This window comes from Dendrobates tinctorius, unplaced genomic scaffold (assembly GCF_039654945.1).
Source record: "Dendrobates tinctorius isolate UK_male_01 unplaced genomic scaffold, ASM3965494v1 ptg000079l, whole genome shotgun sequence".
Lineage (NCBI taxonomy): Eukaryota > Metazoa > Chordata > Amphibia > Anura > Dendrobatidae > Dendrobates > Dendrobates tinctorius.
This window is the reverse complement of record NW_027361747.1, coordinates 18,415,662-18,441,237: the sequence shown is the minus strand read 5'-3', so window position 1 is coordinate 18,441,237 and position 25,576 is coordinate 18,415,662. Positions and strand designations below refer to the sequence as shown.

General features: G+C 46.9%; 1 protein-coding gene across 4 annotated transcripts in view; it reads right to left on the bottom strand.

The window, feature by feature from the left end:
• The window catches only part of CEP135 (centrosomal protein 135), a 234,113-nt gene extending 208,843 nt beyond the window's left edge, over positions 1–25,270 (bottom strand). Inside the window, exons 1-5 of one of the 4 annotated variants that reach the window (XM_073583574.1) lie at positions 25,258–25,270; positions 15,170–15,287; positions 14,137–14,312; positions 11,712–11,902; positions 11,415–11,582 (exon numbers count right to left, since the gene is read on the bottom strand). In XM_073583574.1, coding sequence (XP_073439675.1) covers positions 11,415–11,582; positions 11,712–11,902; positions 14,137–14,249 — 472 coding nt within the window. In that variant the 5' untranslated portion in view covers positions 14,250–14,312; positions 15,170–15,287; positions 25,258–25,270. The other 3 variants (XM_073583573.1, XM_073583575.1, XM_073583571.1) reach the window with 3 other exon arrangements.
• Between the last annotated feature and the right edge of the window lie 306 nt (positions 25,271–25,576).

The window sequence follows — 25,576 nt, the reverse complement described above, 5'->3', positions numbered from 1 at the left end:
TAGTATCGTAACTATTTTTCACTCATGGGCAGGTTAATACACATGATTTTTAACCTGCAGTGTCGCTTCGTACCAATATATTTCACGAAAAATAGCGATGCTGCAGTTTAACTCGTATGTGTAGTTACCTGCCCAGGTGTGAGAACATCATTAATTCACAGGTATACATGGGAAGTTGTTTATTTTCATGGAGTGTAAAAAGACATAGTGCACTCGGTACAGGTATCAAAACAGGTTTTTTATTAACAAACACACATGAAAACATTTTTACACCATTTCATCTTGCCAGTGCACCCATCCTACATCAGAGAAAAAGTAGGCCGCAAATTGGTCCCTCATTTGGCCAACTTCAACGGATGACCTGAGAGGGTGCTGAGTGAATTCAGGCAATGGGTTAGGAACAGCATCATCGAGTTCAAAGATCGGGTGCTCTTTAGCCATCACAAAATTATGTAGAACCACACACGCATTCACCACCTTATCCACTGTTTCAAGTTTAAGATTAATGGCTGTGCCGAGAATTCGCCATCTGGAGACAAGAATCCCAAAAGCACACTCTACAGTTCTTCTGGCCCTGGTCAGCCTGTAATTAAAGATTTTTTTGGTGTGGTCCAAGTCACAGCTGGAGTAGGGTTTCAGTAGGTTTGCGCACATTTGAAAAGCCTCATCCCCAACCATTACAAAGGGCAGTGGCAGAGCTTCGGTGTGGGGAAGAGGCCGTGGCATAGGGAAATTAAGTTGGTTGCCATACAACCTCCGGCCCATGTCTGAGTTTTTAAAAGCCTGGGAGTCATTACCTCGGCCAAATGCTCCAATGTCCACTGCTACAAACATACTGTATTTTTCGGACTATAAGACGCACCGGACCATAAGACGCACCCCAATTGTCAAAAGGAAAATAGGGAAAAAAAATAATAATGTGTCAAATGGGGGTCCGTCTTACAGTCCGAATTCAGCTTACCTGGGAAGGGATCCGGCACAGGTGGAGGAGTAGTCACAGGGGTCATTCAGTGGTCCAGGCTCGTGCGGTAGCGGCTCTGTGCTGGGGCAAGTTGGTTGTGCTGGGGCAGCTGCGCTGGGGCAGGTGAGCTGTGCTGGGGCAGCTGTGCTGGGGCAGCTGTGCTGGGGCAGCTTTGCTGGGCAGGGGCAGCTGTGCTAGCTTTGCTGGGGCAGGTGGCCTGTGCTGAGCTGGGGTAGGTGGGCTCTGCGGGGTGAGGGTGGCGGCGGGCTGTGCTCCGGTGCAGGGGCAGCGGCTCCGCCAGCATTTCCTCGCAGCCCGGAGGCCCCCGCACATCCCTTGCTGGCCGCCGCCATGTTGCGGTGGCCTCCGGGAACATGGACGCCGGAAAGATGGCCGCCGGTCCGGGGACGGCGCATGCGCGGGTTCAGATCTCGTCCCGACATCTCGGGGGACGTGATCTCGTTGCCGAGATTTGAATCTCGTCCCCCGATATCTCGGGACGAGATCTGAACCCGCGCATGCGCCGCCCCTGCACCGGAGCACAGCCCGCCGCCACCCCCGCCCGCTGCCACCACCGCACCGCAGGTTAGTATATTGCGACCATAAGACGCACCCCCCCACTTTCCCCCAAAATTTTGGGGGAAAAAAGTGCGTCTTATGGTCGGAAAAATACGGTACATCCGGCATCCGCAATGGCCATGAGTACTGTTGAAAAGTACTTTTTGTAATTATAATACTCCGATCCAGTTCTTTTGGGTTTGATGATCCGTATGTGTTTCCCCAACAGTTGGGGAAATTGCATACTGTCCAGAATTTGTCAGCAATTTCCATCCACTTTTCAGCGATGGGCAGGGGCATAAATTCTGGACAAAGAACGTTCAAGAGAGCATGGCACGTGTCCGCAACAATTCCAGACAAGGTGGAGATTCCAATACGGTACTGGAAGTGTAGTGAAGATAGGGTCTCTCCAGTCGCCAGGAATCTGCGAAACAGAGAAAGAAGTAAAATTAATATTTCTGTATATGTTTTTTTAAAACAATAAAAAAAATTTAGTACATTCACGAAAAATAATTAGGCCAGGTTTAGAATAATACATGTCACAAAGAAAAAAAAATTTAGACACCCCCCTTGGTTTTTAAATATTACGTACCGTAATGTCACCAGGAGCTGTTCCTCAGGAGGAATCGCACAACGGAGCTGTGTGTCCTGTCTCCGGATGGATTCTTGGACACGGGCAAGCAAATCCCTGAAACTTTCTTGGGACATCCGGATATAATCTAATTTTCTCCGGGTTTGCCTGTAGCTCGCTGTAGAGGGCGTGGTACGCCCCACGGCTCTCCCGGAGTTCAACAATCGGATGTATCCACAAACGCCGCCGCTGCCGTCTTCGCTGTCTCTCTCTCTTCCTTTGTTCACGGCAAGCAACTGCATATTGCATATGCCCTAACCATCGCGATGTCCAAATCCAAGTTGAAGTGAAAACTCTTCCAGCGCAGATCCATGTTGACACGAGAAAAATCAAGCAAATGCGAAGAATACGGCTGTAGACAGGGCCTATATATTACCATACCACACCGCCACTGATGTCCCATTGGTGGTGTGTGTTGCAAGATTGTTATCTAGATTTTTTTTTGTGGGAAGACAATGTCCAAAAAAAAGCAAACGCATAGAAAACGCATACAAACGCTGCGTTTTTTTCCTTCATGCGCACAAAAAATACTGGGAAAAAAAAGCAGCGTTTGTATGCGTTTTTTTAATGCGTTTGTATGCGCAAAAAACGCAAGTGTGAAAGTAGCCTAAGTGCGAGGAAGCGCAGGCGATGGCGGTGGACAGGTGAGAGGAGAGGTCGTGTGTGTGTGTGTGTGTGTGTGTATGTATGTATGTGTGTATGTCTGTGTATATGTCTGTGTGTGTGTGTATAGGTTAGCCTGGCCCTGGAGGAGAAGGGGACATGAGGAGATGACTGTGATGGGGAGAGAAGGCCATGATGCCTGGGGTGATGGGAGATGGCCATGAGGGGGTAATGGGAGAAGGCCATGATGGGGGTGATGGAGAGAAGGCATTGATGGGATCATGGGAATGATGGGGAGAAGGGAGTGATGGGGTAATGGAGCAGGCAATGATGGGAGTGATGGGGAGAAGGCAATGATGGGGTGATGGAGCAGGCAATGATGGGAGTGATGGGGTGATGGAGCAGGCAAGGACGGGGGTGATGGAGCAGGCAATGATGGGAGTGCTGGGGAGAAGGCAGTGATGGATCAGGCAATGATGGGAGTGATGGGGAGGAGGCAATGATGGAGCAGGCAATGATATGGGTGATGGAGTAGGCAATGATGGGGGGTGATGGAGCAGGCAATGATGGGAGTGATGGGGAGAAGGCAATGATGGGAGTGATGGGGAGAAGGCAATGATGGGAGTGATGGGGAGAAGGCAATGATAGGAGTGATGGGGAGAAGGCAATGATGGGTGATGGAGCAGGCAATGATGGGAGTGATGGGGTCATGGAGCAGGCAATGATGGGAGTGATGGGGTGATGGAGCAGGCAATGATGGGCGTGATGGGGAGAAGGCAGTGATAGGGTGATGGAGCAGGCAATGATGGGAGTGATGGGGAGAAGGCAGTGATGGGGTGATGGAGCAGGCAATGATGGGAGTGATGGGGAGAAGGCAGTGATGGGGTGATGGAGCAGGCAATGATGGGAGTGAGGGGGAGAAAGCAGTGATGGGGTGATGGAGAAGGCAATGATGGGGGCGATGGAGAAGGCAATGATGGGAGTGATGGGGAGAAGGCAGTGATGGGGTGAAGGAGAAGGCAATGATGGGAGTGATGGGGAGAAGGCAATGATGGGGGTGGTGGAGGAGAATGCAATGATGGTGGTGGTGGAATGGGCAATGATGGGAGTGGTGGGGGAGAAAGCAAAGATAGTGGTGGGGAAGAAGAAAATGATGGAGGTGTTGAAGAGGGCAATGATGGGGTGGGGGAGAGGACAATAATGAGATGTGGGGGGAGGAGGACAATGCGGAGTGTGGGGGATTGCGATGGGAGGAAGGGGGACTTATAATGGCCTTAGGAACAGGGGGAAGTGGAGGAAGACATTATTATCGCTTATTATGTCTAACACAGTCCCTTAATACACGGTTCCCCAACTCCGGTCCTCAAGGCCCACCAACAGGTCATGTTTTCAGGATTTCCCTTGTATTGTACAGGTGATGCAATTATCACCTGGGCAATACTAAGGAAATCCTGAAAACCTGACCTGTTGGTGGGCCTTGAGGACCGGAGTTGGGGAACCCTGCCTTAGTATATAGTGTACTCACTATGTCTAACACAGTCCCTTAGTATATAGTGTACTCACCATGTCTAACACAGTCCTTTAGTATATAGTGAACTCACTAATTCTGTATAACACCATCCTTAGTTACATAGTTTCCTCTTTTATTATGTAAAATACCATCCCTTATTACGTACCATCCTCTCTAGTTATATATGGTGCCATCCCTTATTACGAGGGGCGCCTGAAATCTTCGAGGCCCACCCATGAAATCTTTTTTGCATGGTCTTGTTTTGCAATGCAATATGTTATTTCGTTAGTTGAATGGTCTCATGAGCAATCTGGATTTATTTTGATTTTTTTGTTTCCGTTACAGCATTTTAAAGTTGGGTCGCAAGGCTGAAATATGGAAATGGAGAAGTTGGCAAAGTTCATACATCGGCTGTTGCAATGGCTGCAATTCCACCTTCAACCAAGGTGCTTTTTCATCTGTGGGAATAGGTGATAGTCCGAGGGAGCCAAATCAGGGGAATAGGGTGGGTGCTGAAGCAGTTGGAAACCACAGGAGTTAATTGCAGCAGCCGATGTGTGAACTTTGCCAACTTCTCCATTTCCATATTTCAGCCTTGCGACCCAACTTTAAAATGCTGTAACGGAAACAAAAAAATCAAAATAAATCCAGATTGCTCATGAGACCATTCAACTAACTAAATAACATATTGCATTGCAAAACAAGACCATGCAAAAAAGATTTCATGGGTGGCCCTCAAAGCTTTCAGGCGCCCCTCGTATATAGCTTCCTCTGCTGTTATGTATAGTGCTGTCTCTTACATAGTGTATTCTTTTTAATTTTGTTATTTACAGTGCCCTCTTATTACATAGTCCCCTCTCTTTTTAGATATAAAATGACTGCTGATCGAGGAGCCGGTGACCAAACTACCAGTCCATCAGCTCCTCCATTAGAAAGGAAGCTTTCCCATGCTTCATCAGCCATCATTGCATTATACAGCTAACAAGACAGGACGGTACGTAATAAAAAACAGGGCTCTATATAACTCAATATGTAAGGGACGGTACTGTACATGAGAGAGGGCACTGTGTAAGGGACAGCAATATACATAATAAAGGAGACCATGTATGTGTGTGGCTCTATATATATCTGTATATACACACACATAGCTCTGACACCATAAAAGGAGGGGGGCTCAGACACATTTCTTGCACAGGGGCCCCAAGCTGTCAGTGTCCGCCCCTGTATAAATAACAACAATAAAAAAAATCTATATATATATATATTTTTTTTTTTATATGTAAACACTGCCTACATTTCTGGACTAGATATATAAAATGTAAAAACTCTGTTCCTCTTGCTCCGTAATCCACACTGGTGGCAGCTGTTTGATCTCCCCGGTGTGATCCATGACAGTCATATAAAAAAAAAAACAAAAAAAAACAAAAAAAAAAAAAAAAAGAATAATTTCTGAAGTTTTCCACCTTTAACCCCTTAATGCTAGAGCAAGTTTTTATTTCTGCACTTTCGTTTCTTCCTCTCCTTTTTCCAATAGCCATAACTTATTTATATTTCCACTCCAAGTACAAGGGCATGTGTTCTGTAGGATGAGTTGCAATTTTGAAAGGCACCATTCATATTAGCAAATAATGTACTGGGAAAAGGAAAAAATCCAAGTGGGCTGAACTGCATCTCCCCCCCCCCCCCCCCATCTTCACCCTCCCCCCCTAAAAAACGCAAATCCGCACTTGTTTTGGGGGGTTTATTTTTATAGTGTTCATTCGTTGTTCAGTGAAAAGTAATTTGCAAGTCAGCATGGTGAAGGTAAAATTCCTCTTAATCTTCGGATTTTTATCAGAGGCCTGAAGGCTTTGTTACTAAAAATTTACTGATGTTTGGAACGGTTTATAATTCCCTACACATTAACTAAAGCCCAAGTTCCAGCTGCAGAAAAAAAAAATCCTCAAAGCATAATGTTGCCTCCATCCTGCTTCAGTGTGGGTATGATGTTCTAGTGGTGATAAGCAGTGATGCGTTGCAAAAACAAAATTCTAAAAAAATATGGCCAAAAAGTTAAACTTTGGTCTCATCACACCATATTTTCACACATACTTTTGGTAGACTTTATGTACGTTTTGGCATAACAAAGCTGGACTTGGATGTTTTTCTTTGTAAGAAAAGGCTTACGTCTTGCCATCCTATCTCACAGGCCAGACATGAAGAATATGTAAGATTGTTGCCAAATGCACATGCTGTAGGCCTCTTATCAGCCTACATCAATTTTCTTCTAGCCTTTCCATCAATTTTTGAAGCACATCCAGTTCTAGGTAATGGTTTAGGTCTTTTTTTCTTAACTGATAACTTTAAGCAATGAGATCCCTTTGCTGTTATATGCGGTTTACAGACTATGACTTTTGTTCTAAAATATAAGTAAGAAAATGTAAGGCAAATTCTCAGAGGAAAGATAACCACAGATCTTCTGGGGACGTAGGTTTGTGCAAATCTTTTTGTCTCTCCGTGCAGTCCCAGATAGACTCAATGATGCCGAGATCAGAGCTCTGTGGGACCATATCATCACTTCCAAGACACACTGTTCTCACTTACACTCAAGATAGTTCTTAATGACATTGGCTGTATGTTTGGGGGGGTCATTGTCCTGCTGCACAATAAGTTTTGAGCCAATTAGACATCTTCCAGATGATACTACACGATAGATAAGCATCTGCCTGTATTTCGCAGTATTGAGGACATTACTTCTGAACAAATCCTTACCTCCATTTGCTGAAATGCAGCCCCAAACCTACAAAGACCTACCACCATTCTTCACTGTTGCCTACAGACACTAGTTATTGTACTGCTATCCAGCTCTTACATGAAGAATCTGTCTTCTGTTTCAGCCATATATTTCACATTTTGACTCATCAGTCCAAAGAACCTGCTACCGTTTTTCTCAACCCCAATTTCTGTGTTTTCATGCCTAGTTCAGTCAATTGGCCTTAGATTCATGTCAAATGTATGGCTATTTAGCTACAATTCTTCAATGCAGAATATTTCTGGACAGACTTCTCCAAACAGCAGGTGGCTGCAGTGATGTTCCACTGGTCACTGCCAGTTCTCAGCTGATGGCACTGATGAAATCTAATTTGGAAGGGAAGTAAGCATGATGTGTCTTATCTCTTGAACCAAGTTTCCTTAGCTGGCCACTGCGTATACAGCACTCGACATTATCCATTTCTTGGCTCTTCTTCCTAAGATCTTGAACAGGACATCTTGAAACCCCAATCTCCTTTAACCTCTTAACGACCGGCACAAGATTTATACGTTAGTGAAAAAGCAGTAGGAGAAATAACATAGAAAATAATCAAAGACAACTCAAACTGTAACAATAAACACAGTAAGCAGAACTGATACACATGGTAGGGTGCTGCGCCCCTCAATGAAGACTCCGAGAAACAGATTTTACAGTGAGTAACAAAAAAATCCTGTTTTCTCTATCGCTTCATTGGGTGACACAGGAACCATGGGACTTCCCAAAGCAGTCCCTGGGGAAGGAACAGCAGAAACTCCGTTCAAGCCGGAGTACTAACCACTGCCGCCTGCAAGACCCTTCTACCTAGGCTGGCGTCCGCCGAAGCGTAGGTATGGACCCTGTAAACATTTGGCGAACACATGGATGGAAGACCAGGTTGTCGCTTTGCGGAGTTGCAGTGTGGATGCCCTATGGTGTACCGCCCAGGAGGTGCCCACTGCCCGGGTAGAGTGTGCCTTAATCCCAGGGGGAGGCACTCTGTTCTTAACACGGATCCAGCGAGCGATCATAGTCTTGGAGGCCAGCAGAGCTCCAAGTGAACCCTCTGGAATGATAAAGAGAATCGTCTTCCTGAAGGGGGCAGTCCTTGCCAGATAGACCCTCAACGCACTGACCAGGTCTAACCTGTGCAGTGAACCCTCCAGAGGATGAGACGGAGTCAGGCAAAATGAAGGAAGGAAAATATCCTCATTTAGGTGAAAAGCGCACACCACCTTGGGAAGGAAAGAGGGAAGGGGCCGCAAAACCACCTTGTCCTGATGGAGAACCAGGAAAGGGTGACGACAGGAAAGAATCACCAATTCCAAGACGCGCCTAAAGGAGGTGATGGCCACAAGAAACACCACCTTCCAAGACAGAAAAGACAGAGGGACCTCTTGGAGAGGTTCTAAAGGAGAACTCCTAAGGGCTTTCAGGACCAGATTGCGGTACCGGGGGTCTACAGGTGTGCGGTAAAAGGGCACAACATGCACTACCCCCTGGAGGAAAGTTCCGACCTCAGAACGAAAGGATAGGTTTTTCTGAAAAAGAATACAAAGCCCTGACACCTGGCCCTTTAGAGAACTAAGAGCCAGACCGGCTTCAAGTCCCGCCTGGAGAAACGCCAGAATGGAAGGGAGAGCAAAGGACATAGGCAGGGTGTAATTACAGTCACATCTTCTGAAATAGGTTCTCCAGGTCCGATAACAGACTTGGGACGAGGACAGCTTTCTGGCCTGGATAATGGTCCGAATAACCTGATCAGAAAATCCGGATGCTTTCAGAACGGTGGTTTCAACAGCCACGCCGTTAAATTGAGCGACCGTGAACTCTGGTGAAAGATCGGTCCTTGGGACAGAAGATTCGGTCTGTCTGGAAGCCTCCAGGGAGCGTCTGCGAGAAGATTGATGACCTCTTTGAACCAAGACCTCCTGGGCCAATCTGATGCAATCAGAATGACCGACACCCCTTCCACCTTGATCTTCAACAGGCTTAGAAGTAAGGGGAGGGGAGGAAACAGATAAGGGTCCTAGTGCCGGAAAATGGCGACCGCAGAAAGGAAGAGAAGGGCCAAAAGTGCCAAAAACATGTGTAGATGCCACGCTGCGGAGAAAGAGGAGGGGCATAGACTGAAAAAGCCGATTACTAGAGGAGCAGAGCTAATCATAGGAGCAAAGAGACAGGAGAAACGGCAGTGCAATGAAGCTGTGAAGAGGGGGCGGAGCCCAAGCCAAGAAGAGGAGGTGTGCTCACAACGGGCAGGGGAAAAGCCCTCCAAAGATACTGAGAAGGGTCAGAGCTAGGCCAGGGAGAAGCAGGGGCCTAGATTAAGAGTAGAGTCCGAAGAGGCATGGAGGGCAGCGCGGAGGCCCAAAAATGTATGGGGAAAGTAGCCTGCAAAACATATCTACAAGAAAAACACGACAAATTCACTGCCGTTAAGAATATGAGGAATGCAGAGCAAATAGTGAGGGAATTCTCTGCCTGTCCAATCCTTTCTTCATCTGTGTTACCTGAATCTTCGTTCCTGAGTCTTTTTCCTCGTCATCTATGGAGATCTGATGGAGAGAAGGAAAAGATGTACCTCTACTTCCAAGAGACCTTTCAAAGATGTCCAAGCCTTTTGGGGTTGTGGGACGTCCATTACTCCTGACACCGGCTGGCTCTCGTGGGCAAATGGGCAGGAGACAGGGCTGTATGCATCACCTAAACACTCTTCAGTGTTAGGGGCTGGGGTCCTGCCGACTAGGCATATGAGGATACGGAGTGGCAGTACACGCCATACTCAGTTTCTACGTGGGAGTACAGTTGTGACTGTTCACACTGTCACTCCAAAGGAAACGGGGAAGATGCATCTAAAAAAGAAGAGACGTTACTGGAAAAACGGCGAAAACCGAGGCAGATATGGGTCTAGTAAAAGACCCGTGTCCACCTCCTACTGACACCAAGCTAAACTGATTAACCTAGTGCCGGTTGGTGGGGTGTACACTGCAGAGGAGGAGTTAACCTTTTTTTGTGCAAAGTGTCAGCCTCCTACACCCCATGGTTTCCTGTGTCCCCCAATGAAGCAATAGATTAAATCATTTCTCTCTCTTCTGACAAGATATAACATGTCATAGGAGAGAGAAATGATGTGCAGAGGGGGTTTTGGAGACCTCAGCCATCCCCCTGCCCTCCCTCTCTTTGAAAAAATATGAAGGGCGCAAGAGTAGTGCATCCACCGAAATCTGCCTGCAGGCACCCAGCAGCAGCAGGGAATCTTGCGATTGGTTCTAGACTTTTGATCACTCTGATTGACCCTGGGGTTAATCTTCAGGTTAACAGCATAAGTATGCTGTCTGGCACCTGCACGTAGCTAAATGCAGCGGGGAGAAAATGATCTTTATTCTTCGCACCAGCAAGCGGTATTCAGTCATGTGGGCGGCGCCGGTCTAGGAACTGCTCAGACTATATTGAGCAGCTGCTGTAACCGCGCCCCCGGCCCTGATTGACAGCCGCCTCAATGTAGAGCCTGTGAAAATAGGGATTATTGTGTACTCACCGTAAAATCCTTGAAATTGTGATTTTTTTTTTTTTCACAAACGCAAGTCATATCAAACAAATTTTACCACTATCATGAAGTACAATATGTCACAAAAAAAACAATCTCAGAATCAGTGGGATCCGTTGAAGTGTTTTACAGTTCTTACCTCATTAAGTGACAGTGGTCAAATTTAAAAAAAAATTGGCCTGGTCATAAAGGGTCAAAATTAGCTTGGTCACTAAGAGTTAAAATATTTGCCTATGAGACACCTTGCAGAAGTAGTGTAACTACCTTGTTTCTTGTTACTGCGCTAAGTCTTGCCATGATGTATGACCTGTGACATAAAACTGTCTTCCATAACCTCACCTTTGTAGCAGTTTTCCTCACCCAGTTTTAAGCTTCCCACAGAAGTGTTTCTGTTTTAATTAATAACTGTTTGGAAGAATTGCTTACTCATAAATCTGACTATAATCCGACAAAATCTCTGACTTTCTGTAAGTGTACCTAGAAGAAGTGATGCTGCTTTGAAGGCAAAGCGTTGTCGCACAATTTATTGAATTGATTTATTTACATTTCAATTTGGTTCATTCACTTTGCATTTTATTAATTGTTAAAAAATAAACTAACTTATTTTTTACAGCATTCTTTCTTTGCAGCATTTTTTCCACCACTGCCTAAAATTTTTCCAACAGTATGGTAATTTTTAAAAATTTCTTCCTTAACTACAGTGACCCCAGACACATGATGTAAGCATTATATCGCTACTCACTTTCATTTATGGCCCCTGTTCCGCCATAATTTGAGACAAATAAGAGTGGTGACAATCTATATGCCACTACTATTTCCCATACCAGAACTTACCTGGTGTTTGCACTACAGCCTGCAGGTTCTTCTCTTGAAGTTGCTGAATCCGGTCAGCCTTTGCTTTGCTTTCTTTTTCCATAGACCGGATTTTATGAACATATTGGTTATTTAAGAATTTCAGGTCAGCAGTTTGGTGTTCAAGTTTTCTCAGAGAAGCTTTCAAGTCTTCAGAAAAAGTAAAAATATGTTTAAGTGAAAATCCTTTCCAAATATTTCATTAATCTCTATGTAAAGCATTACACTAAGCTGCTTAACAGAGTAGCTCTTACTAGACAACTTGGTGTGGTGCCTGACCTTTAGTGTGGCGATCCGATTCTTCTTTGATCTTCAGAAGGTCTAAGTGAAGTTCGTTATTTTCTCTGACAAGTCTGGCATTTTCTGCCTTGTAAGGTTCTATCACAGCATCAAAATTCTTGTTCTCCTTCTCATTCTTGCCAGCATTTAGTTTTGCATTGCGAAGACTTTCTGTCGTATGAACAAGGTCACTGAAAAATGCAAAACCAAGGAGTAAAAAAAAAAAAAAAAATAAATAAAAATGAAAACCTAACACAATAAAAGGGATGTCCCATTACTCAGACAACATCTTGTGAAACCCTATGTTTCCGCCAGTAAAATAACACTAAGGGTATGTGCACACGCTGCGGACTGAAAAATCAGCGCGGATTTGCTGCGGTTTTGAAACCGCAGAAAGAATTGACCGCAGCGGGTTCCTATCTCCACCATTGTGGAGATGGTGAATCCGCAGGCAAAACCGCAGATAATCCGCAGGTCTTTTGACCTGCGGTTTATCTGCGGTTTTTGCAAAATCCGTGCGGATTCCGCAGCGTCTGTACACACCCTTATACTCACATCTGAGGCATTTCTCTCTCAGTGATCGCGCGACATGTTACGCGATTCCAGCGGCTGCTTCATTCTCTCCTGCGGACAAATCAAGATATCCGGAGGACGTCAATCACGTCCATAGAACAGAGGAGTGAAACCAGAGCTGATAGACCACAGGGATCGCGTGACATGTTACGCGATCACTGGGAGAGCAAGCGCTGAACCTGTTAGAATGGTAATGGCACCGAAGGAGAGCATAGGTGTTATTTTACTGGGGTGGAAACACCAGAACTGAACCCAATAGAAAATTTTTGGAGAGAGCTGGAACTCAATGTTGCCCAGCGACAGCCCCGGAACCTGAAAGATCTGGAGAAGATCTGTATGATAGGAAACGTCTGACCTCTGTAATTGAAAACAAAGGTCTCTGTATCAAATATTAAGTTCTGCTTTTCCAGTGTATAAAATACTTATTTCATGCAAAAAAAAAAACAAAAAAAATGCAATTTAATTACTGTATATACTTGAATATAAGGCGACCCGAATAAGCCGAGGCACCTAATTTTACCACTAAAAACTAGGAAAACTTATTGACTCGAGTATAAGCCTGGTATACATTGTCCCCTCATCCTGGTATGCATGACTCCTCATCCCTATCCCCATAGGCATGGCTGCCTCATCCCTATCCTGGTCTGCATGGCACCCATCAGAAAAACAAAACAAAAAAAAAACATCCTACTTACCCTTCCTGTGCTCCCTCGCAGTGCCTTGTTCCGATGCCAGCAGCTGATTTATGCTTGTAAACAGCACATGGCAGGGACATCATACGCCGCTTACAAGCCAAAGACAGCTGTCAGAATAATCACTGCTCTCCACGCTGGGACTATGTGCGTGGAGAGCACTGAGTATTCCTTGCTATTTAGTAGCGGGCATAGTAGCAGCAGCCGCCGGCTTCCTGCATCGACTGGGCAATCACGTGTGCCCGCTACTTAAGTGAATGAATATGGACTGCCCTCCAGGCCCCTTGGGAGAGAAAGGAATATTCGTTTCTCTTAAGTAGCGGGCACACGTGATTGCCCAGCAGCTGTAGGAAGCTGGTGGCTGCGTCTACTGTGCCTATTATTACAGAGAAATGAACATTCACTGCCAGCGCAGTGAATATTCATTTCATTTTAGCAGCGGGCACAGGCCTTAGCTGCAGCAGCCAGCTCCTGCCTCCTGTGACCCGCTGCTCCCCCTCCATCAGTGGTACAGCAAAAACAAAGCTAAGTTGTTTTTGCGGTACGCCGTATTTGCGGATTGCTGTTTTCTCCCTGCTATTTGTTATAACAGGGAAAAACGGTGATCCGAGAAGGATTTTTGAGGCTCGTTTTTGCACTGAATACCATGAAAATCACGGCAAAACTGCCAGCAAAAACGGGCCGCAAAATACACGGCAAGTGTAAAAGCAGCCTTATACAGTATGTAAAAATCATACAATGTGATTTAATGGTTTTTATTTTTAGGTTCTCTCTCTCACAGTTGAAGTGTACCTACAATAAAAAAGACACTTTTCTCCATTCTTTGTAGGTGGGAAAACTTGCAAAAATCGGCAGTGTATCAAATACTTACTTATAGTTGGGAGAATAACACTTTCTTTTACGACCATCCCTTCCATCTGGCCACTTTTGAAAAAGGGGCAGAACCCCCCCCCTTTAATAATTCACGCTGATTAACCACATCACTTCGGTACGGCGATGTGACTGGAGAAAGATTACGGAGAACAAACTACTTTTCACAGAAACTAAAATGATTTGTTCTATGAAATGAGAGAAAACCTTTCACTTTCACATGACTTTGAAATATTTTGTGCTGCATCTTACAGGATGCACCCCTCTTGCTTATTTCAGCTCCAAAATACCTGAAGAGCTTTTCGACTAGAGGTAACGACTCAATGCCCAGCGGCTGCTTGTAGCCGAGCTGGTCCAGTCTTTTGCGGAGGTTGATGAATTTTCTTTCGGCAGCGGTGCTCATTGTAGTGATCTTCACATAGACGATTCTGTTTGATTCTTTGCAGTTTGCTCCAGAGTTCAGCGTCTACACAGGAATACAAAGAAATAGCTTAGAAATAGATATTTGCTGTAAGTTGTTCAGATTTCACGCCAGTTATGTAAGAGTCCTGAGCACATGATGGTTAGTGCTGTCTCTGCAGCGTTTTTCTATAAAGATCTGAATGAGGACGCGTTCTGTTTGGAAGATGCCACGCAGAAGAGCCGGCCCTACAAAGGAAGTGTCTGTCCGCATGACTACAACTAGCCATCTTACATCAGGGCAAACGCCAGGGCTCTACAGTGTCACTCCACTCAGGCCGTGTACTCACCTGCATTGCAGGCAACGTTATACATTTCATCACATTTACCAGTTTACATAGCGCAGCATTATTTAACAGGGAAATGACAGACATCAATCCAGAACCTGAAGAACCGAACTAACTTATAACACACCCCATACACTTTACACAACTGTCAGTCAACAGCTAGGTCTCCATAATCCCTCTTAGGGTGAGTGCACACAGTGCGGATTGTGCTGCAGATTTTTCCGAGCGAATTTGCTGGTAAATACGCTGGTAAAATTACCTGCGTTTTACCAGACGATTTGCCTGCGGTTTACCCGTGCGTTTGACACCTGGCCAATGGAACAGGTGTCAAACTGCTGCGGAATCCGTAGAAAGAATTGACATGCTGCGGATTTCAAACCACGGAAAAATCTGCAGCATGTGCACTGCGGTTTTTAAAAGCCATTGGATAACATTGTACTGTACTCTGCTTGCGGATCTGCAGCAAATCCGCACCGTGTGCACACACCCTTAGACTTAAAGGGGCTGTCCACCACTCACACAACACATTCTGAATCCCTATGTTTCCCCCAAGTAAAATAATAACACTTATACTTGCCTCCAGGTGCTTAAGCTATTCCGGGGGGGGGGTCGGCACTGGCTCTCCCGTGGATAGTGTGAAGTTGTTCTGTCACGCGTTCCCTGCAGCCAATCAGCGGCCGCTTCACTCACTCCACCTTTGGACAAATCAAAACGTGAAGGAAGTGAGAAAGCAGCCACATGCCCCACTTCCTCTGGATGTTAACTATGAGAGGAGAGTGAAATCAGCGATGACTGGTTGCAGGGATTGCGTGACAATGTCTCACAATCCCATGGAGAGCCATTAGAATATTTTTTTTTTTTTTATCTTCACTGGAGTACCCCTTTAAACTGGTCACAACATGGAATATTGCCTGCAGAACTGAATAAAACAGTGTTAGTTTTTTAAATTTTTTCTTTCCTTTGCAAAGATATTAGTTTGTAGAGTTTAGGTTATTGAATTAAGTCCATTGGGGAATTACCAGATATTAATTTCTGGGGAGTGCACTTATTTTCTACTAGGACATTGACAAATCAAAACGTAGGCAGCAACCTACAGGGGATAGAAGAACACACCCCCACAATAGCTTAGAGCAGGTTTTCTCCTGTGTGACACATGTAATAAAGGAGTCTGCTCTCCTCACTGATCATACTGTAGAGTGATTACAAGTGCTGGGAATAAAGTGAGATTACTAAAAAGCTCATGCAGATGTCCATGGATCTCAGACCACATCACACAAACTGGCCATGGGTCTCCCGACCAGAGTGTGGCAGCCTCATAGAAATACATGAAGCTGCCATGCTCGTAATCTCAAAAGATTTTCTTCTCTTTTGCAGAGATTTTAACAAAACAAAAACTACATTTTGCGCAGCTCTCAAGATATTATTCCATGATGTGGCCAATTTAACATGCTAAACGCTGGTTAAAGTTTATTTTTTTTTTAACCAAATAAAGTTTATTGAATATATTTAAAGGATCATATACGTTTGGATTTAGAAAATGTGCAGTGTTTGGACGCCCAAAATATCTATACCATGAACGAATGTAAACATACTTAGTATACAGTAGCCACAGTATTAAAGAGATTGTGGAACAGAAACAGAGAACTTGAATACAATATCTCACAAACATCTCAGTGGGTTCCACCCACTAATGGAAATTCACACTAAAACTAAGGAAACAATAGTCATTGTTGCTTGACTAGAACTAGTAACAGGCAGATCCTCAAGAGCTCACGGAAAAAAAGTTAGGACCCCGAGTTCCTCCTCTGTTAGGGTCCTGCTACACTAACCGATGCACCAGTGATCCCGAAAACTATATGACTTTGTCAGGATCGCTGGTGCCTCACTACATGATCGCTGGAGAAATGTCAAAAAGGCAGCTTCACCAGCGATCAGGACCAGCGAGGACGCTCGTATCTAAGGTAAATATCGGGTAACTAAGCCAGTGCGTCACTTAGTTACCCGCTGTGTACCTTAGAAACCTGCGTGCTCGCGCAAGGAGCTGGTAACCCAGGTACACAGCGGGTAACTAAGTGACAGCGCGTGCTTAGTAACCCAATATTTACCTTAGATACCAGCTCCCAGCGTCTGCTTACAGCGCTGGGAGCTTGCTGATCGTTGCTCTCCCGCTGCCACACGCTTGATGCGTGCTGGCCAGCGGGAGACCAACGATCAATAAATGGCCCAGGACGATCAGCGATACCCGGCAGGGGGGGCGGTCACTGATGCCTGTCACACACAGCGAGATCGCTGTGGCATCACAAAATCAGCGATCTCGCTGTGTGTGACGGGCCCTTTACCCTTGTCAGCCACCACCCCACCCGGCCCCCCACTGGATAAGCAAGGAATTCAATTCATCTACCCCAAATTTGGGGGAATTTTCCAGGGTACCCCGATTTATTTTTATAAAATGGTAGCTATTCATGATACCATCCAATGTCTGACAACACATTTTCAGGCAATAAATAGACTAATAATTATTCCTGACTGTGATTCTATCTATGATCGTGCAGTATTGTTCAGGGGCAATAAACTGTAGACAAGTCTTAGGGTCATCTGTGATGGGAATTCTCATGCGGTAGTGTAGGAACTGAACCACATGAGCCCATTATCCCCTAATGTCCTAGAATAGGAGGTGAAAAACGTTCCCTGGCTTCTACGACTATTGGAGAACTCCTCAAGTAATGGTGGTTGTCCCCTGTACACTCAGGATGTAATATGTATGGCCAAGAATACATACCGTAATTGTGTGGCTCTTTTCATATAAGAGAAATATGTTTAGAAGCTTCCAAGGTGAACCCCCAGTGCTCATTACTTCTAAATCTGTTTCCCACTTGCTTCTTGTCCGGTCATATAGCGGTTCAGTGCCAACTACCAGCAAAAGGGCAGGAAGTCGGATATAACATGAGATCCAGGGGGAGCGCAGATCCCCCCACATCCTGGGATACCGCAGTATCCAATGCCAGATCTTGGCCCTACAGCTTGTGACAAAGAGGTAAATAAGGAGTTGAATCTATGAAACGTGTTGTTTGAAAGGTCATCTGCAAGTGTCACGCACAGTGTAGAACAGACTAAGTTCAACACAAAGGGATTAGAGAAGGGGAACCAAACACTAAGGAAAGGGGAAGTGGAGACCCCTAGACTGATCTAACGTCACCCTGTCTGTCATACTGTCCCTATATAGGTTCCGCACCTATCGCCAGGCAGGATACCTAGTCCCTGTGTGATCCTGGCGCTAAGCTTTGCACCAGGAAGGACATGATAAATGCTAGTCAATCCCACTAACACTAAAGACAGTAAGGACAAAGGAAACCAGGGGGACACTTAGCTGGAGTAGACTCAGAGAAACTCAGACGCCCTCCAACTCCAAGAGGACACTAGCAGCCTGCTACAACCCCAAGCTTCAACAGAGCAGTGCAAATAGGAAATTACACCAGTAACTATCAACAGGAAGTTGGGAGTTATAAACACCCACATCCAGGTAACACCATTAAGACTGGGGAAGGTGGCCACTAGTCTGCAAGGCCAACCGCTGCGACCTTCTGCAACCAGATGCAGTGCAACTGTCTGCAGCTTCTGACATGCCTTGTGACATTTACACTGCATGATTCTAGTGATCAACAATTCCTGGGAACATCAGTTTCATGATAATCTTGCTGTATAAACAGTCTGCCGATCACCCAACAAATGAGCAGAATACATCTCCAAAACATTTTTTTCTCCAGCCCCAGTCCTTCATGTGCAGTCAGCCAAGGAGATTTATTTCTTCTCCTATCACAGCCCTTCTTACGCAGGCTTGCTTATGATACTGCTGTCATGGAAGTTGAGAAACAGGTCTTGGGATCAGAGTTTCTTCAGACTGCAGCCTGTTCTGGCACATGACCAGGATGGATTGCTGTTTTAATTATGTGACAGGGGACAGAGAACGCCTTTAAAAGGTGCCTGTCACATGGAAAAAAAATAGCTGTTAATCTGCAGGTTAATATTGTTTTGAACCTGCCCAGCACTTAGAGCCCCGCTGCTGGGAGAAAATTAATTTTATTCCTCCTGGCAGCGTTCAGACACGGGAGCACCGCCGGCAGAGTTTCATTCACCGCTCTGCGGATAGAGAGCAGCGGCTGTAACCGTGCCCTAGCACTGACAGACGGATGCTGATCTCTATACACTGAGTTGTGACTACACCTCTGCCGGCACCGCCCCCCGTGAATGAACACCGAATAAAGGGAAGAATAAAGTTAATTTCCTCCTGGCAGCGGGGGTCTAATTGAGGGAGCCGGGCAGGTTCAAAACACTATTAAACTTCAGATTACCCTCAAATCTCCAGGATAATAGCAATTTTTCAAGTGACAGGTTCCCTAAAGGACAGATGTCTAGAAACATTCCAACAAGCGAGGCGAGGCGTGATTAACCCCTTTACCCCCAAGGGTGGTTTGCACGTTCATGACCGGGCCAATTTTTACAATTCTGACCACTGTCCCTTTATGAGGTAATAACTCTGGAACGCTTCCATGGATCCCGGTGATTCTGACATTGTTTTCTCGTGACATATTGTACTTCATGTTAGTGGTAAAATTTAATTCATATAACTTGCGTTTGTGAAAAAAATGGAAATTTGGCGAAAATCTCGCAATTTTTGAACTTTGAATTTTTATGCCCTTAAATCACAGAGATACGGAACACAAAAAACTTAAGTAACATTTCCCACATGTTTACTTTACATCAGCACAATTTTGGAACCCACATTTTTTTTCCTTAGGAAGTTATAAGGGTTAAAAGTTGACCAGCGATTTCTCATTTTTGCAACACCATTTTATTTTTACGGACCACATCACATTTGAAGCCACTTTGCGGGGTCTATATGATAGAAAATACCCACAAGTGACACCATTCTAAAAACTGCACCCCTTAAGGTGCTTAAAACCACATTCAAGAAGTTTATTAACCCTTCAGGTGCTTCACAGGAATTTTTTTAATTTAAAAAAAAAAAAATGAACATTTAACTTCAGGTTCAATTTTTTTTTATTTTACCAAGGGTAACAGGAGAAGTTGGACCTTAAAAGTTATTGTGCAATTTGTCCTGAGTACGCTGATACCTGATATGTGGGGGGAACCACTGTTTCGGTGCATGGCAGTGCTCAGAGGGGAAGGAGCGCTGTTTGACTTTTTCAATGCAAAATTGGCTAGAATTCAGATCGGATGCCATGTCACATTTGGAGAGCCCCTGATGTACCTAAACAGTGGAAACCCCCCACAAGTGACCCCATTTTGGAAACTAGACCCCCCCCACGGAACTTATCTAGATGTGTGGTGAGCACTTTGAACCCCCAAGTGCTTCACAGAAGAGGTCTTATTTTTTGCGGGACGAGTTGATGCTTTAATTGGTACCATTTTCAGGCACGTGACATCTTTTTATCGCTTTTTATTCCGATTTTTGGGACGCAGAATGAACAAAAACCAGCGTTTCATGAATTTCTTTTGGGGGGTGCGTTTACACCGTTCCGCGTGCGGTAAAATTGATAAAGCCCTTTTATTCTTCAGGTCAGTACGGTTACAGCGATACCTCATTTAGGTCGATTTTTTATGTTTTGTCGGTTTTATACAATGAAAACAATTTTATATAAAAAAATAATTATTTTTGCATCGCTTTATTCTGTGAGCTATAACTTTTATTTTTTTGCTGATGATGCTGTATGGCGACTCGTTTTTTGCGGGACAAGATGACGTTTTCAGCGGTACCATGGATATTTATATGCGTCTTTTTGATCGCACGTTATTGCAGTTTTGTTCGGCGGTATGATAATAAGAAACGAAGCAAAAAATAATGATTTCTTTTTTAAGGGGTTCACTAATGGGACAGTTTTATAGGGCAGGTCGTTACAGACGCGGCGATACCAAATATGTGTGCTTTTATTGTTTTTTTTTATTTCCAAAAAATGAATTTATTAGGGAATATTTTTTATTTTTCTAATTTATTTAGCGATTTTTTTTAAATTATTTTTACTTTTTTTTTTTTTTTTTTAAACTTTATTACATTGTCCCAGGTGGGACATCGCTGATCTGTCACATCACAGATCACTGTGACAGATCAGCGATCTGTCACAGGCACTGCACTTGGCTTCCTCGTGCCTGCACTTTGCAGGCATGAGGAAGCCAGCTCCCTACAGGCCCCCGTCGCCATCTTGGATCCGGGGACCTGCAGGGAAGGTGACCCCCGCAGCAGCGCTGCACATTGCGCTGCTGTGGGGGGCTCAGGGAAGCACGGAGGGAGCCCCCTCCCTGCCGATGCTTCCCTTTAACCCCCGATACACTGCGATCGTGTTTGATCGCGGTGTGCAAGGGGTTAACGTGTCGGGGGCGGTCTGTGGCCGCCCCTGACACATTGTGCCGGGTGTCAGCTGTGATAATCAGCTAACACCCGGCCGCGATCAGCGGCGCTCACCACGTGGCCGCCGCTGATCGCTGTGACGTACTATCCCGTCCCTGGGAATTAAGTCCCAGGGCACATGGACAGGATAGTAAGTCACATGACAGAAAGGGGTTAAAGGGGTTGTCTCAAGATCAGAAATGGGTAAAATTACAAAGGGCATGCAAAAACAAGCAGCTTTACCATCTAACATTTATCAAACATCCTCTCACTTCTAAAGAAGGGATTTTTTTTAATTGTACAGACACTAGGGTACCGGCCACCTTGCGGTCTTAGAGTGGCTGGTCACAAGCGGTGAGAGCAGACCTAGGCTAACAGCCGGCATGTGCAGCTCTGAAGCTGAAAGGATCCAACCAGCCTCAGTGCCCTGTGCTTCTTCCATGTCGCAGAGACAGAGCTCCCCCTTCTAGCGCGACTATGCCCCCCATGGTCTGTACAGTGGATCCTTGGGACCCTACAGAGCAAGAAGCTGGGGGCTCGTTAATGAACTTCGGCTAGTTTCACATTTGCATTTACAGCCGCCGCTAAGCCCCGCCCCTGCTGCGCCTCCTCCGGTAGCTCGCCTATGGGCGCATGACGCTACATGCGTCCTGCGTCCCCTATGTTTAGCACTGGGGACGCAGGCCGAGCGCAGGTATGCGTTTGGCGGCGCATGTGTCCTTTTGACGCTGCGCCGACCGCACCAAATTACAACAGGTTGCGTGTGGCGCTGGTCGGCGCAGTGTCAAAAGGACGCATGCGCCGCCAAACGCATACCTGCGCACACCCTGCGTCCCCAGTACTAAAGATAGGGGACGCATGCAGCGTCATGCGCCCGTAGGCGGAGCTACTGGAGGAGGCGCGGCAGGGGGCAGGGCTTAGCGGCGGCAGTGCGCAGGCCGCCGCTGCGGCCTTAAACGCAAATGTGAAACTAGCCTAAGCACTGCGGTAATATTAAATGGCCATGTTTTTTCAGTGATTGGAAACTATGCTGACACCGATCACATGATTGCATTACTTCTCTCCCGCTGACAGATCAGGAGCTGTATAGTGATGAGCAAGCATGCTCGAGTGCTAATAGTATCCTCAGCGTGCCCTAATAATAAGTTCCAGTAACAGCAGCTGCATTGCCCAACAGCCGCGAGACATGCAGGGGATTGCCCAACAGCCGCGAGACATGCAGGGGATTGCCGCACAGCCGCGAGACATGCAGGGGATTGCCGCACAGCCGCGAGACATGCAGGGGATTGCCGCACAGCCGCGAGACATGCAGGGGATTGCCGCACAGCCGCGAGACATGCAGGGGATTGCCGCACAGCCGCGAGACATGCAGGGGATTGCCGCACAGCCGCGAGACATGCAGGGGATTGCCGCACAGCCGCGAGACATGCAGGGGATTGCCGCACAGCCGCGAGACATGCAGGGGATTGCCGCACAGCCGCGAGACATGCAGGGGATTGCCGCACAGCCGCGAGACATGCAGGGGATTGCCGCACAGCCGCGAGACATGCAGGGGATTGCCGCACAGCCGCGAGACATGCAGGGGATTGCCGCACAGCCGCGAGACATGCAGGGGATTGCCGCACAGCCGCGAGACATGCAGGGGATTGCCGCACAGCCGCGAGACATGCAGGGGATTGCCGCACAGCCGCGAGACATGCAGGGGATTGCCGCACAGCCGCGAGACATGCAGGGGATTGCCGCACAGCCGCGAGACATGCAGGGGATTGCCGCACAGCCGCGAGACATGCAGGGGATTGCCGCACAGCCGCGAGACATGCAGGGGATTGCCGCACAGCCGCGAGACATGCAGGGGATTGCCCAACAGCCACGGGGACTGGAACATCGTATTCCAGCACTCGAGCATGCTCGCTCATCACGCTGTACATTGAGCATATGATGTAGCCCAGATCATCTCCTTACCCCAATGTGTCTGACTGAGGCAGGCTCAAACCATTTCCCTCAAAGTGTGTGTACACGGTGTACGTCCCAAGCACAGATCATTAAAGCCAATGTACGGACATGAGGGCTGACATGTACACCGGGCGACCGCGCCTGAATCTGGGAACCGTAGATCCAGGATCAATACAAAATCCTAAACTGGGAAAGCACAATGGGCCGAAGCAACATAGACAGGATCAGGCGAGGAGGCAGCAGACACAGGCAGATTTATTTCTGAAGGACAAAGCTTTTCACTGTGTAGTAAGGACTTGGGCCACATTCACACTATCAGTGTTTGGTCAGTATTTTCCCTCAGTATTTGTAAGGCAAAACCAGGAGAGGAACAATCAGGGGAGAAGTATAATAGAAACACGTCACCACTTCTGGATTTATCACCCCCTCCTGGTTTTGGCTTATAAATACTGAGGTAAAAACTCACCAAATACTGAATGTGTGAACATGGCCTAATAGGCAGATTATTATTATTTATATAGCGCCATTAATTCCATGGTGCTGTACATGAGAAAGGGGTTACATACAAAGTTATAGATATCGTTAACAGTAAACAAATTTACAATGACAGACTGGTACACAGGGGAGAGGACACTGTCCTTGCGGACTCTCATTCTACAGGATAATGGGGAAGAGACAGAAGGTCGGGGGTGCAGCACCTCTGGTGGTGATGAGGTGGCAGCTCAGGCGGTGGTGAGGCAGCAGAATGGTCATTGCAGGCTGTTAGCTTTCCTGAAAAGATGGGTTTTCAGGTTCCGTTTGAAGGATCCGAGGGTGGTGGATAATCGGCATGGCATTCCAGAGGATAGGGGATATTCGGGAGAAATCTTGGAGGCGGTTGTGTGAGGAATGAATAAGTGTGGAGAAGAGTAGGAGGTCTTGGGAGGATCGAAGATTACGTGAGGGAAGATATTGGGAGATTAGTTCAGAGATATAGGGAGAGAAAGGTTGTGGATGGCTTTGTAGGTCAGTGTTAGTAGTTTGAACTGGATTCGTTGGGGAATTGGGAGCCAAGGAGGGATTTGCAGAGGGGAGAGGCAGGGGAGTAGCGAGGAGAGAGGTGGATTAGTCAGGCAGCAGAACTGAGGACAGACTGGAGTGGTGCAAGAGAGTTAGCAGGGAGGCCACAGAGGAGAGTGTTGCAGTAGTCAAGGCGGGAGATGATGAGGGCATGTACAAGAGTTTTAGTAGATTGAGGACTGAGGAAGAGAGGGATTCTGGAAATATTTTTGAGTTAGAGGCGACAGGAGGTGGCAAGAGTTTGGAGGTGTGGTTTGAAGGACAGGGCAGAGTCGAGTTACTCCGAGGCAGCGGATTTCAGGTGCGGGAGAGAGCGTGATGCCGTTTTCCATAATAGATAGATCGGGTAGGGAAGATACGCGAGATGGAGGAAAGATAATGACTTGAGTTTTGTCTATGTTGAGTTTTAGGAAGCGAGAGGTGAAAAAGGAGGATATGGCTGATAGACACTCCGGGATTCTGGACAGCAGAGAGCTAGATCTGAGTGTCGTCCGCATACAGGTGGTTCTGGAAGCCATGGGACTTTATGAGATCCGCAGGATATGTCAGAGAGGTCTGACAGGCGTCGGCCCCAGGACAACCTCCGGCTGCACCGAGCACGCCGCCTAGACCCTCAGCGCCTCCTGCTCATTTATCCTCTGCCTGGACATGGCAGCCATCTCATCGGGGGCACTTCTATGTCCATTATCACACAGCTGGGAGAACAAGGACTGAGCCCACCACCCACAGGACGTGTCCGGCATATTAGGGTGACGAGCCCTACATGTACGGTAACGGAGAGGGGCTCTCCCACCAGCGACACTCAGGCCAGGGGAGCAATGCTGGAATCCCCCCACTACCTGCCAGCATGGGGGTCCCGTGTCCCCATAGAGCAGGGTGATCGCCCAGCTATGGGTGAAGGGCGTGTACACACGATGCGGCTGCTGCAGATGTGGATGGCCGGTAGTCGCACAGACGTGTCTCAGGGTCAGTGCACTACATATAGATCGGCCGATACAGTATATGAACCCTGTCACTACGGGGTAAGAAGGAAGACGTGACCTACCGGACAGGGAAGTGTACGGTCACCGCGGACGGCCACCTATCAGCTCCTGGACCGGAGCGGAGAGACGCCGGAGGTCACACTGACGGACTGTGGGGGATGTGGACGGCGGGCGCAGACGCGGTTTGAAAATGGCGGGCAGGAAGCCGAACCTGGAGGTGAGGAGCGCAGCGCCCGTAACTATAGCAACCCTTCCCTGTCCGCTCACCAAGCTGTGCGACGTCACCTAACGTATGTCACGTGCTGTAGTAAACCCCGCCCTTATAACTAAGACCCGCGCAGCTCCTCCCACGTCCTAGGGCTGAAAGCTCCGCCCACGTGAGCGCAGCACGTGATAGGCTGAAGGCCCTGTTTATGTGAAAAGCCAGTGATAGGCTAAGGTCCGCCCCCATTGGGACGCTAGCAGTGAAGCCCCGCCCATATCCGAGAGAACTGAGCGTAGCCCCGCCCCATGCAGGCAGATCTGTACCCTGGCGGTGTCAGGGTCTAGCTGTATCCGCAGAATCGGGCTGGTGGCGTGGGTGTCA